The sequence below is a fragment of the Rhinoraja longicauda genome, chromosome 29 (assembly GCF_053455715.1).
Source record: "Rhinoraja longicauda isolate Sanriku21f chromosome 29, sRhiLon1.1, whole genome shotgun sequence".
Lineage (NCBI taxonomy): Eukaryota > Metazoa > Chordata > Chondrichthyes > Rajiformes > Arhynchobatidae > Rhinoraja > Rhinoraja longicauda.
The window spans coordinates 3,007,251-3,020,936 of record NC_135981.1 but is presented as its reverse complement, the minus strand read 5'-3'; the positions used below and the strand labels follow the sequence as shown (position 1 = coordinate 3,020,936).

The following is a 13,686-nucleotide window of genomic DNA, read 5'->3' as shown; positions in this document are numbered from 1 at the left end:
CCCACAAGCCAAAGACGTACAGGTTTGTAGGTTAACTGGCTGGGCAAATGTAAAAATTGTCCCTAGTGGGTGTAGGACAGTGTTAATGTGCGGGGATCGCTGGGCGGCGCGGACCCGGTGGGCCGAAGGGCCTGTTTCTGCGCTGTATCTCTAAAATCTAAAAAAAATCCTCTATTTTTCCATTTCAGAGAAGCCTGATGTTCCAAGGCATGCAACATGTTTAACCACTTCCCCACTTCAGCCAATCTGCACGTGGCTGTAAACTCCAGACACAATTTAAAAGGTTGAATGGCAATTAGCCCAGGTGCTACAAAACCATAACTGCGTATTTCCCTTTCATGACGCCAAGATGTCTAAAAGCACTTCACCGCCATCTCAGAGTGGGGAACTAGCACTCAGAAACAACATCCAATTTGTGCAAGGAAAAAAAACTACAGATGATGGTTTAAATCGAAGGTGGACACATAATGCTGGAGTAACTCAGCGGGTCAGGCAGCATCTCGGGAGAGAAGGAATGGGTGACATTTCGGGTCAAGACCCTTCTTCGGACTGATGTCAGGGGAGGGGGCGAGGCCGAATAACGGTCTCGACCCGAAACGCCACCCATTCCTTCTCTCCAGAGATGCTGCCCGACCGCCGGAGTTAATCCAGCATTTTGTGCCTACCTCCAATTTGTGGAAGATAGACACAAAGTGCTGGAGTAACTCACGGGCGGGTCAGGCAGCATCTCTGGAGAAAAACGATGGGTGACGTCTCATACTGAAGAATGGTTCCGAGCCAAAACATCATCCATCCTTTTTCTTCAGTGATGCTGCTTCGCCTGCCGAGTTACTCCAGAACTGTGCGTCTATCTGTTGTATAAACCAGCATCTGCAGTTCTTTGTTATCACATCTCATGTGTACACACAGCCAGCTAATGTAAATGGAGACAAAAATGACCAGCGGAGTGTTTTTACAAATCATAAGATGCCATTGAAACGCAAGATTTAATTAACATTTTACACCATTGTTTATCCAGCTCACTCTTTCAGAAGCCTTATCTAAATATTATCAAAATATTTTAAATGCTTAATCTGTTGCCAAGTTCTTGATTTCCGTGGCCAGTTAATAATGGAGACAAGAAACTGCAGGTGATGGTTTGCACAAAAACACACAAAATGCTGGAGTAACTCAGGGGGTCAGGTAGCATCTCTGGAGGACATGGATAGGTGACGTTTCGGGTCGGAACCCTTCTTCAGACTCAAGGTGGGGGGGGGGGGAAATGGAGGTACGAGTTAGGCCTTTCCTACCTCCAGTTCCCCCCCATCTACTTTCAGTCTGAAGAAGGGTTTCGACCCGAAACATCACCTATCCATTACCTCCAGAGATGTTGCCTGACCCACTAAGTTACTCCAGTACTCTGCGTCTGTCTTCAGTATAAACCACCATCTGCAGTTCCTTCCTACACAGGGAGATACTAGACCAGGTAACCAAAATTCTTCAGTGAATGCCCAAGGCAGATTTTTTTTAAATATGAAGAGGTCAATGAGAGGGGATTTGGATGTCCAACCCACAGTTCCCAAGCAATGAAACAAGTGGGGAATTCTCAAGACTCCAGAATCATCCTTTAAATAGATTTATAACAGCGGAGAAAACGCAACACAACAGAAAAGGTATGAAGGATTGGACGATGATAAAAATTGATATCTGAAGCTTTGCTGGTGTGGTCACAGGAGACATGGATAAACGAGACTAGGCAAGTTCAAATAAGCCACGGGTTATAGATGGGATCAAAATTTTCCAATAACAGTGTAATGATTGAAAGTACAAATCTCGATGATCATCATCCTCCCTCATTCTACAAAATAACAACGCGCACGATAGTTCATGACAGCTCAGAACCATAAACGTAACAGTCCTTTCTACAAAACAAATAGCCACACTGAGGGTCTGGATTTTCAAAATCACCGCTTGAAGTTGTAATTCATAGCACCAGTGGTATCACCATGAGCACAGAGCTAGCTAATGCCCAGTTTCTTTTTTTCGGTTGATATCTATCCCTGATGTCACTGGATCTTGAGATGGTCTAATTGTCCATACCCAATCCTTAGGTTTAGATACAGTGCAGCAACAGGCACTTCAGCTCACCGAGACCCCGCCGACCAGCGACCCCCGTTACACTCCCACACACTAGCGACAATTTACAATTTTCACTGAAGCCAATTAACCTACAAACCTGTACTTCTGTGGAGTGTGGGAGGAAACCAGAGCACCCGGAAAAAACCCACAGTCACAGGGAGAACGTACAAACTCCGTACAGACAGCGCCCATGGTCAGGATCGAACCCGGGTCTCCGGCGCGGTAAGGAAGCAACTCTACCTCTAAGCCACCCAAGGAACGTGCCAATCTCTACAAACTTTGGTTCTTGCACTGCCACAGTCTGGTTAATGTAGAATAACTGATCATTTATTGTATATTTATTTGTTGTTGTTGCATTCAATGTGTTTGTAAAGCTTCAGCAAGTAAAAATTTCACTGTTTCGGTTCATATGACAAAAACACTCTTGATATCTTCTATCTGATAGCTCTGTAAATAACATGCCCAATAAGCTATGGGGATCATTAACTCATTTGTATTATTTTTGAAAATCTATATTATATCCATAGCAACAAGGTAATGTGTCCTTGCCAGATTATTTCGGTTTTCCTTCCTTGAATTGAAATCCCAGAATCCCATCCCCTTCTCAATACTTAATTTTACTTCAACCAAAAGAACCATTGATTAAACAGGCACACTGACAGACTCAGGGACAGTTTCTCCCCTGCTGTTATCAGGCGACTGAACCATCCTATTACCAGCAAGAGAGCGGTCCTGATCGCCCATCTACCTCATGGGAGATCCTTGGATTAACTTGAAATTGGACTTTACCTACCACTAAACAATGCAGATGCTGGTTTACACCATAGACACAAAATGCTGGAGTTACTCAGCGAGTTAGGCAGCATCTCTGGAGAAAGTGAATAAGTGCGTTTTGGGTCAGAACTCAAGGGTTACCTATTCCTTTCCTCCAGAGGTGTTCCCCGACCCTCTGAGATACTCTAGCATCTTGTGTCTATCGTTATTCCCCTTATCCTGTACCTGTACATTGTGGAAGGTTTGGTTGTAATCATGTGTAGTCTTTCCGCTGATTGAATAGCAATCAACAAATGTTTCACTGTGCGTCTGCACACATGACAATAACTAAACTAACTACACTCAGCACCCAACATCTAGACACCCCAAACTTTAAATTATATCACGATTTTGAATCATATGGCTCAACAAGCCGTCTGGTTCTGTTCAGGTTATTTCATTTAATAAAGCAATCATCTACTTGAATTATTTTAGAGCATCTTAGGGAGAGATAGAGACAGGTGTTGCAGCATCCAATTTACGACAGCACTCCTTCCAATGTTTACAAACTCAATATATGTACAGACAATTTCCAATCATTGCTGCTTTCAGATATGAAATGCCTTCTACAACATAGACTGTCCAAAGGCGCAAGAGCTTTTCTTATCCCATATAATCACATCAATCCAGAGTCATATGCAGATTACCTTGAAAAACTATATACAACTACGATAAAATGTCATAACCTCAATAAACTCTGGCCAGGTTGGTCTCAGTTGAAGGTCGACACAAAATGCTGGAGTAACTCAGCGGTACAAGCAACATCTCTGGAGAGAATAGGTGACGTTTTGGGTCGACCTGAAGAAGGGTCTCGACCCGAAACGTCACCCATTCCTTCTCTCCAGAGATCCTCACTGACCCGCTGAGTTACTCCAGTTTTTGTGTCTATCTGCTTTAAACTAGTATCCGCAGTTCCTTCCTAAACATTCCAGCAAATTGATTAATCCAAAGATCCAGAGTTACAGCCAACATCTCTGTTACAGCCAACATCTCTGGAGAAAAGCAATGGGTGACGTTTCAGGTCGAGGCCCTTCTTCAGACGTTGATCTCAGTTGAGCAAGGCAGTAACAATGTGCACTGCCGCAGGTCTGAGTAATAGGAAAGTCAACCAGGTGAACTACAGAGACCAAGGAATCTATGGATAGAAACAAGGAACTGCAGATGCTCATTTACCACGGAAAGACACAAAGTGCTGGAGTAACTCAGCGGGTCAGGCAGTATCCTTGGAGAAGATGGATAGGTGATATTTTGGATTGGATTGCCTTTCCAAGTAAACCATGGAGCTTGATTACAATTGTTCAACCATTAACTGGCAGAGCAGCACTTTCAATGCAGGTAATGTGCACTCAGCTCAATGGGAACAAGGGAGTTCCATTGCTCAGAATTTAGGGTATTGGACGAGCAAGAGTTAATGTCCCATCAGAGCGACATCTCTCTCAATTCTCATGTTATAGATATCATTGGCAAAGTAGGCTGGTACTGCCCTTCCCTTTATGGCCCCGAGAATCCATTTATCTTTGTGGAAATCTGCTGCAACTTCTACATCACTGTGGCACAAAGAGCTCCAGCGACCCAGGTTCAATCCTGACCACGGGCGGTGCCTTGTGGACTTTCCATATTTTCCTCTGTGGTCGTGTGGGATTTCCCCCAGTTACTTCCCCCTCTCACTTCCTCCCAGGAGAGCTGTTATTGGCAACTGTAAAATGCCCCGAGCATACCACCGGTGAGTGATGAAACGTGGACAGAGCTGACGATAACATGTTACAGGAAACAGACACAAAAAGCTGGAGCAACTCAGCGGGACAGGCAGCATCTCGGGAGAGAAGGAATGGGTGATATTTCGGGTTGAGACCCTTCTTCAGACACGAAACGTCACCCAGTCCTTCTCTCCAGACATGCTGCCTGTCCCGCTGAGTTTCTCCAGCATTTTGTGTCTATCTTCGGTTTGAACCAGCATCTGTAGTTCCTTCCTACACGCACATTACAGGAAAACTGTATTGATCAGTGATCCTACTTACGCTAAATGGGCTGAAATGGACTCCTAAGTGATACGGTAATAATGGGGAAAGAATTCATCTAAGAGGCTTGTTTGTCCACTTCAATGGGCAGTTAAGAGACAACAGGTGGCACACATTGACCCAACCAAGTAAGAAGCCACAGACCTTTTCTCCAGAGAACATTAATAAATCAGGTGGATCGTCACAATTCAACAGCTCCATGCTCAGACTTATCACGGCCAATTCCTTACAAAACACTCTCCTTCCAGAATTGATTCCACAAATCAAATTCAATAAAACCCATGCTCTGCCAGATGGAAATGGATAGCACAAACCTTCTCCTTGGTGAGCTGACACCACAGGAATGAGCACAAAAGCTGTTGTTAAAAAAAGATACAGCAGTGTCCTTCAGGAAAGAGAGCCCAAGGCCACCACTATTACATTGGTCTGTGTATGTGCGATGCCAGTACCACGCCACACACTAGTCCAAACTCACAGTAGTAAATACCAAGGCGCTGTTACTGCCCACGTCTGGAGAAGGAAGTTACAGCCAGGCCCACACCCAACTTTGAAGAGAAAATTGTCATTGTGGAGGTGCAAGAATGCAAATGGTTCACCAGCTTTTATTTTTTTCCTGCACTACTTGCAGAAATGCACTGGTAAGATGCTGAAAATGGACCATTTTGTGTACATGAATCTCCTTCACTCACACAAGGGATACTCAGAAGGTTCCTTCAGCTAGTTTGCAGAAGCAGCTTATTTTTCAGCCCTCGTTCTCCACCCCGCATTATCAAATCCCTTTGTGAAGTCACCCCTCCTTAACTCCGGCTCTGCCTCCACTCCCCCATCCCCACCCTCCACAATATGTGCACTGCTACAACTACAAGCTGTTGTTCACCATTGTTTTTAAAGGCAGAAAATGGCGCATATACCCAGTAGGTCAGGCCACCTCCGTGGAAAGAGAAACAGAGGTAACATTCCACAGCAAAGAACCTTCCCTTTTGCATATTTCCAACATAATCCGTTTAAGTTTAGATTTCTAGCATCTGCAGCTTTTAAAAAAAGTGTCATTTGCTGTAACTAATAGAGAAGGAACTCATGAAGACACAGAGTGCTGGCGAAGCTCCACAGGTCAGGCAGCATGCCAGGAGAACAAGAATAGGTGATGTTTCAGGCCTGGACTCTTCTTCAGACTGAAGCAACTCTTCTGTGTCTACCCAAGTGCTATAATTCCATCCACAAACGCTCACCTCTCTCAAGCTTTCAGCCTGATTCTTTGCCAAATTTATGGCCATCGACTTAATTAACATTAAGTGTTTGACAACTGTCCTTTGACCCAAAACATTACTTCTGTCTCTGCCAAGCTACTGCCCGGGCTACTTTTCACCCTGTGGCACGGTGGCGCAGTGGTAGATTGCTGCCTTACAGCACCAGAGACCCAGGTTTGATACTGACTACGGGTGCTGTCTGCATGGAGTTTGTACGTTCTCCTGCGTGGGTTTTCTCCGGGATCTCTGCTTTCCTCCCACAATTCAAAGACGTTCAGGTTTGTAGGTAGATTGACATGGTCTAATTGTAAATTGTCCTGAGTGCGTGTAGGATAGTGTTAAAGTGCAGGGATCGCTGGTCGGCGAAGTGGGCCAAAGGGCCCGTTTCCGCACTGTACCTCTAAACTAAACTGAAAATCCAGCCTGGTTGGCTTTTCGTTGCTGGATTAAATACAAAACTCTTGTTGCTGAAATCTGACAGCTTTCCTGCAGGTGACAGGTTTGTTTGGAGTGGAGACAGTGCATGAGATCATCATGAAAACACAGCTGTTCCACAGGGCTTTGCCAACGAATCGCTGAAAGATGCAGCAAGGGTGGACATGTAGTCCAATGTATTGCCTCTTCAGGAGAGCTCCAATTAATCCCATTTCCTGTAATTTCTCCACATCTCCATTTTTTCCCTTTCAACTTTTACGCTGCCTCTTCTGAATAATATGCAATCTACATTTATTTCCCTTTCATGCACTCAGTGTTCCAAATTACAACTCACTACACAGTATGTATGAGATATCTCCTGTGCCAGACACCTTAAACTTGCTTCCTCTCATTATCGACTCTCTTAGCACAGGAAACAATTTCTCCCCATTCACTGTATTGTAACCGTTTGACTATTCTGAACAGATCTGAAGTACTGTTACAATAACACCGTCATAGCCTTTGTGATAACTTTCAATTCACAACCTCCCCCATTACCACCTCTGGCGATGGATCCATAAGCATTGCAACTGAAAAGTGACGTCTCCATCAAACAAAAAGGCTTGCGTTTATATGGAACCTGCTCCATCTCGTTCTGAATGGTTCAACGTCCACTGCAGCGGATGAGATAGAAATGGTAAATGCACCATTTTGCTGCGTGCAGTGGCATAGAGTGGCACATCAGTCACCACCTTCTTCCCCGGGGTGGAAATGTCAAAAGAGTCAGGGACCTAGCTTTAAGGCGAGGGGGGCAAAGCTTAAAGGAGATGTGCAGGGCCAGCGTTGTTGTTACAGAGAGAGTGGTAGAGGCACGGAACGCGCTACCAGGGATGGTGGTGGAGGCGGATACGATGGGCCCATTTAAGCGGCTTTTAGATAGGGAGGTGAATATACGGGGAATTAAGGGATATGGTTGAGGAGGTTAGTTTAACATGGCATAATTTTTGACACAGACATTGTGGGCCAGAGGGACTGATCCTATGCTGTACTGTTCTGTGTAGCACATTGCTGCATGTAGTGGCAAACGCAGCGGTATATCCTGGCCAAAAACCTGACCAAGGTTGTCGATCTTAAACGTGCCAAGGAACAACAGTGGGGTAAATGACTACACAACATTGAGGACAAAGACACAAGAACAGCAGATGCTGAAATCTTCAGCAAAACAGTGTTGGAGGAACTCAGCAAGCAGGCAGCAATGCTGGCTCAAAGTGCCGAATGGCCTACCCCTGCACCTATTGTCTATTGGTGGAAGGAATGGATGAACACCTGCTATCTCCTGCATCTGCTCAAAGGACTAGATTGGGATTCCGTCTACTACTTCGTCAGAAAGACCCCACCACTGGTTGGGACCGCCAGCCCAGTGTCATAGAGTCATACAACATGGAAACAGCCCCTTCAGCCCAACCAGTCCATGCTGAACAAGTTGCCGCATCTAAACTAATAACATTTACCCATGTCTGGCCCACATCCCTCGACACCTTTCCTATCAATGTACCAGTCTAAATGTTTTTTAAATGCTTCTGTAGTACCTGTCTCACTTACCCCAGGCAGCTCATTCCACCACAGTGTGTTGAAAACATTCCCCTCAGATTTCTATTACATCTTTCCCCTTTCACTTTAAACTATGTTGCCTAGTTCTTGATTCCCTTACCTTGTGTAAAAGACAGTGCATTCACCTTATTCCCCTCATGATTTTATACAATTATAAGAGCACCCCTTGGGCTCTTGAACCTCCAAGCAATAAAGTCCTATCCTGATTAAACTCTTGAGTCAAACACTCCCTACAGCAAACTGTTAAGTCTTGGCAACATCTTCGTAAATCTTTTCTGCACCCTTACCAACTTCAATGACATCCTTACTATTGCAGGGTGACTAAAACTGAACATAAGTTCGTCCCCACCACAATCCAACTTCTCTGCTCAATTATAAAGTCCTTGAGTAAAACTCAGCATCTCTGGAAGGCGTGGTTCAAGTCAGGGCCAGACTCTGGAAGACATGGATAGGCGATGTTTCATTTCACTAAATAAGACACAAAATGTTGGAGTAACTCTGCAGGTGAGGTAGCATCTCTGGAGAAAATGAATAGGTGACGTTTTGGTTCGAGACCCCTCTTCAGACTCATTTCAGTACCCGGGTACCCTTCTTTGGACCCAAAACGTCACCTATTCCTTTTCTCCAGAGATGCTACCTCACCTGCAGCGTTACTCCAACATTTTGTGTCTATCTTCGGTGTAAACCAGCAGCTGCAATTCCTTCCTGCACCCTCTTCAGATTCTGTCTTCCAGAGATGCTGACTGACCCGATGAGTTACTCAAGGACAGTGTGTTTTTGCTTAAAACCAACATCTGCAGTTCCTTGCGTCCACATTCTCAACTCAATACCAAGAATGATTCCTCCTGCCCTCCAACTCTACCACCAGTCTGAAGAAGGGTCTCGACCCGAAACGTCTCCCGAGATGCTGCCTGACCCGCTGAGTTACTCCAGCATTTTGTGTCTACCATGAATGATGAAGGTCAATGGACCTTAACTACCTATGTCACATTCAGGGAGCCATGTAGCTATGTTCCTAGATAAGACACAGCAGGTAATGAACCTTATCTACCTGCGATGCCAGATTCAGGGGTTCATGTAGCTGTGCTCCTAGATAAGACACAGCACGTAATGGACCTTATCTACCTGCGATGCCACATTCAGGGGACCATGTAGCTGTGCTCCTAGATAAGACACATCAGGTCAATGGACCTTATCTAACTGCGATGCCACATTCAGGGGACCATGTAGCTGTGCTCCTAGATAAGACACAGCAGGTAATGGACCTTATCTACCTGCGATGCCACATTCAGGGGGCCATGTAGCTGTGCTCCTAGATAAGGCACAGCAGGTTAATGGACCTTATCTAACTGCGATGCCACATTCAGGGGACCATGTAGCTGTGCTCCTAGATAAGACACAGCAGGTAATGGACCTTATCTACCTGCGATGCCACATTCAGGGGGCCATGTAGCTGTGCTCCTAGATAAGACACAACATGCTGGAATAACTCAGCGGGCCAGGCAGCATCTCTCCTGGATGCCTCTGCTCTACATACAGTGGGTCTCAGGGACATGATCTCCAGCGGCAGGAAGGGCTCTGACGGCCCGAAGGGTCTCAGGGCGAGCTAGTAGACGGTAGGTACCTGGTGTCCGGGCCCTCGGCCGGCGGCGCCCCGTCCAGCGGGCCGTGTAGCTGTACCGAGTGCCGCTTGGCCCCGGGCTCCGCCGCCCCGTTACAGCTGCGGGCACGGAAGAGTTTGGTGAGTCGGCTCCTCAGCGAGCTCCTCCGAGGGCGGTGTCCGGCCAGCGGGTCGTCGTGGTCCCCCGGGCCCGGGGGGGCGGCGCTGGGGGCGGCGGCGGCGCTGGGAGAGGCCGAGGCTGTGGCCGGGGCCTGCTGAGTCTCTCCGCCCAGGTGGGCCCGGCACAGCAGCCGGAGCGGGCAGTGGTCGCCAGGCCCGTCCACCGCCTCGGCCTCGGCCTCCAGCTCGGCCCCGGGCCTCTCCTCCTCCTCCTCCTCATCCTCCTCCTCCTCCTCATCCTCCTCATCCTCCTGCACCATGGCGCCCAGCACCAGCACCGCGTCGCTCGTCTCCTCAGCGGGGGGAGGCCGGCTACCGGGGCCCGATGCGGCGGCCAGGCCCAACTCCAGCCCCAGGCCTAGGCCCGGACACGGACACTCGCAGCCCGCCTCGGCCGGACATCCCTCACGGCCCGGCCCCACCGTGAAGTCGCCGAAGTCCCGCGCCAGGTCGGAGACGCGCTGCTGTCCGCGGGCCCGGCCCGAGCAGTGGCGGTGCCGGGGGCAGAGGCCGGGAGAGGCCGAGGCTTTGGGCCTGTCGCTGCCCCCCGGCTCCGGCTCGATGCCCGCGGACACAGCCGCCGTTGGCGCCAAGTTACGGAACACCATCAGCTGCGGCCTCGCTCCTCCTGCTTTGGCGCCGGGCAGCTCCATCTCCATCTCCAGCTGCTGGAGCCGGCAGGCGGCATCCTGTAGTAGTGCGGCCTGGCCCGGGCGGCGGCTGCTCAGACCGAAGGGCAGAGGCTTCAACGTCAGCCCCGAGCCCGAGACCGCCACCGCCGCCATCACCGCCTCCTCCTCCCCCTCCCCCCCCTCCTGCAGGTCCGGGGACACAACGTGCAGCAACACGAAGCCAGCCGCAGCCTGCGGATTCATGTTGCCCTCTCCTCTCTCTCTCTCTCTCTTCCTCTCTCTCTCTCTTCCCCTCTCTCTCTCTGCCTCTCTCTCTCTCTCTGCCTCTCCGTCTGTGGGCTGCCCGAATGTTGCATTAACTCCTCTCTCTCTCTCTCTCTCTCTCTATCTCTCCCTCCTCGTCTCCTCTCTCCCTCCCTCTTCACTTTTCTTTCTCTCTCTCTATCTCTCCCTCCTCGTCTCCTCTCTCCCTCCCTCTTCACTTTTCTTTCTCTCTCTCTGTCTGTGGGCTGCCCGAATATTGCATTAACTCTTCTCTCTCTCTCTCTCTCCTTCTCTCTCCCTCTCTCTCCCTCCTTCTCTCTCTCTCCCTCCCTCCTCCTCTCCTCTCTCCCTCCCTCTTCACTCCTCTCTCTCTCTCTCTGTCTGTGGGTTGCCCGAATGTTGCATTAACTCCTCTCTCTCTCTCCTCTCTCTCTTCCTCCCCCTCTCCTCTCCCTCCCCCTCTCCCTCTCCTCTCTGCCTCCCCCTCTCCGTCTGTGGGCTGCCCGAATGTTGCATTAACTCCTCTCTCACTCTCTTCTCTCTCCTCCCTCCCTCTTCACTCCTCTCCCTCTCTCTCTCTCTCTCTCTCTCTCTCTCTCTCTCTCTCTGTGGGCTGTCCGATTGTTGCATTAACTCCACTCTTCCTCTCTCTCTATCTCTCCCCCTCCTCTCCTCTCTCTCTGCCCGTCTCTCTCTGTCCGTGGGCAGCCCGATTGTTGCATTAACTATTTACCTGCCCACATACACACACCACTTGCCACCAAAGATATCGAGTGGTCAAGCTCTGTGCTCTATCATCTTTGCTTGCCACTGTGAGCCAGCCCATCCCACTCACACGTGTGTACTAAGGGCTAACAATTTCTCATGAGACACCGAAATATTATAAAAGCTAACAATTTCTAACCAAAGATTGCAATGTTATAAGGGCTAACAATTTTGTAACCAACCATTGAAATATTGCAAGGGTTAACAATTTCTAATGAAACATTGAACAGTTTTAAGAGCTAATAGCTTCTAACCAACCATTGAAATGTTATGTAAGAAGGAACTGTAGATGCTGGTTTAAACCGAAGATAGGCACAAAATGCTGGAGTTACTCAGCGGGACAGGCAGCATCTCTGGAAAGAAGGAATGGGTGACGTTTCAGGTCGAGACACTTCAGAAATGTTGTATCGGCTGACAATATTTAATGAAACATTGAAATGTTTTATGGACTAACTATTTCTAACCAACCATTGAAGAAGAGTCTCGACCCGAAACGTCACATATCCAGTTTCTCCAGAGATGCTGCCTGACACGCTGAGTTACTCCAGCTTTTTGTGTCTATCTTCGGTTTAAACCAGCATCTGCGGCTCCTTCCTACACATTGAAATGTTATAAAGGTTAAGAATCTCCAACGAAACATTGAAATATTTTAAGGGCTAACAATTTCTAACCAACCATTGAAATGTTATAAGGGCTAACAATTTCTAATGAAACATTGAAATGTTTTATGGTCTAACAGTTTCTTCCAACCAGTGAAATCATTTAAGGGCTAACAATTTCTAACCAACCATTGAATTGATTGTCTCTCGATACAAAATGCTGGAGTAACTCAAAGGGTCAGGCAGCATCTCTGGAGAAAAAAGATTGGTGACGTTTCGGGTCGGGACCCTTCTTCAGACTCCCAATCATTCAGATTGTCTTTTGTTGCATTAAGGACCTCGGGCTTATTTGCACGTATTGGAGTCATTGATTAGTTGATTTTTTGTTTATTATTATCATATCATATATCTACAGCCGGAAACAGGCCTTTTCGGCCCTCCAAGTCCGTGCCGCCCAGTGATCCCCGTACATTAACACTATCCTACACCCACTAGGGACAATTTTTACATTTACCCACTCAAGAGAGAGCTAGATTTAGCTCTTAAGGATAGTGGAGTCAGGGGGTATGGGGAGAAGGCAGGAACGGGGTACTGATTGAGAATGATCAGCCATGATCACATTGAATGGCGGTGCTGGCTCGAAGGGCCGAATGGCCTCCTCCTGCACCTATTGTCTATTGTCTATATATAGATAGAGTCATACAGCGTGTAAACAGGTCCTTCTGCCCAACTTGCCCACACCGGTCAACATGTCCCATCTGCACTAGTCCCACCTGCCTGCGTTTGATCCATTGCCCTCTAAACCTGACCTATCCATGCACCTTTCTAAATGTTTGGATAGTACCTGCCACAACTACCTCCTCCGACAGCTTGTTTCATACACCCACCATCCTTTGTGTGAAAAAGTTACCTGTCGGGTTCCTATTAAATCCCTCCCCCGTTTAAACCTGTCCTCTGGTTCTCGATTTCCATACTTTGGACAAGAGGCATCTTTTTAGATCTCTGAGGATTGTGCTTGCATGCCTGGTATGCTTCTGCTGTCGATACAAATGACAATTAGACATTCTTGACTCTTGAAATGTTTTAAGGGTTAACAATTTCTAACCAACCGCTGACAATTTCTAACGAAGCTTTGAAACGTTTTAAGGGTTAACAATTTCTAACCAACCAACCACTGACAATTTCTAACGAAGCATTGAAATGTTTTACGGGTTAACAATTTCTAACGGAACATTGAAATGTTTTTGGAGACACATGGAACTGCAGCTGTTAGAATCTTGCGCGGTACAAAAAGTGCTGGACGATTCAGCAAGTCAGGCAGTATCTCTCGAGGACATGAATCATTGGCATGCTTTGAGAACTAACTATTTCTAACGAAACTGGAAACAGCGGTCGCTCGTGTGTGAAAATTTTCGAATAGTTAAC

At 47.5% G+C, this 13,686-nt stretch overlaps 1 protein-coding gene across 2 annotated transcripts in view; it reads right to left on the bottom strand.

Annotated features, from left to right (window-relative positions):
• Positions 1–11,288, bottom strand: part of socs7 (suppressor of cytokine signaling 7) — a 51,503-nt gene extending 40,215 nt beyond the window's left edge. For both annotated transcript variants that reach the window (XM_078424474.1, XM_078424475.1), the window contains exon 1: positions 9,846–11,288. In XM_078424474.1, coding sequence (XP_078280600.1) covers positions 9,846–10,876 — 1,031 coding nt within the window. In that variant the 5' untranslated portion in view covers positions 10,877–11,288. The remainder of the gene's footprint in view (positions 1–9,845) is intronic.
• Positions 11,289–13,686: the final 2,398 nt, after the last annotated feature.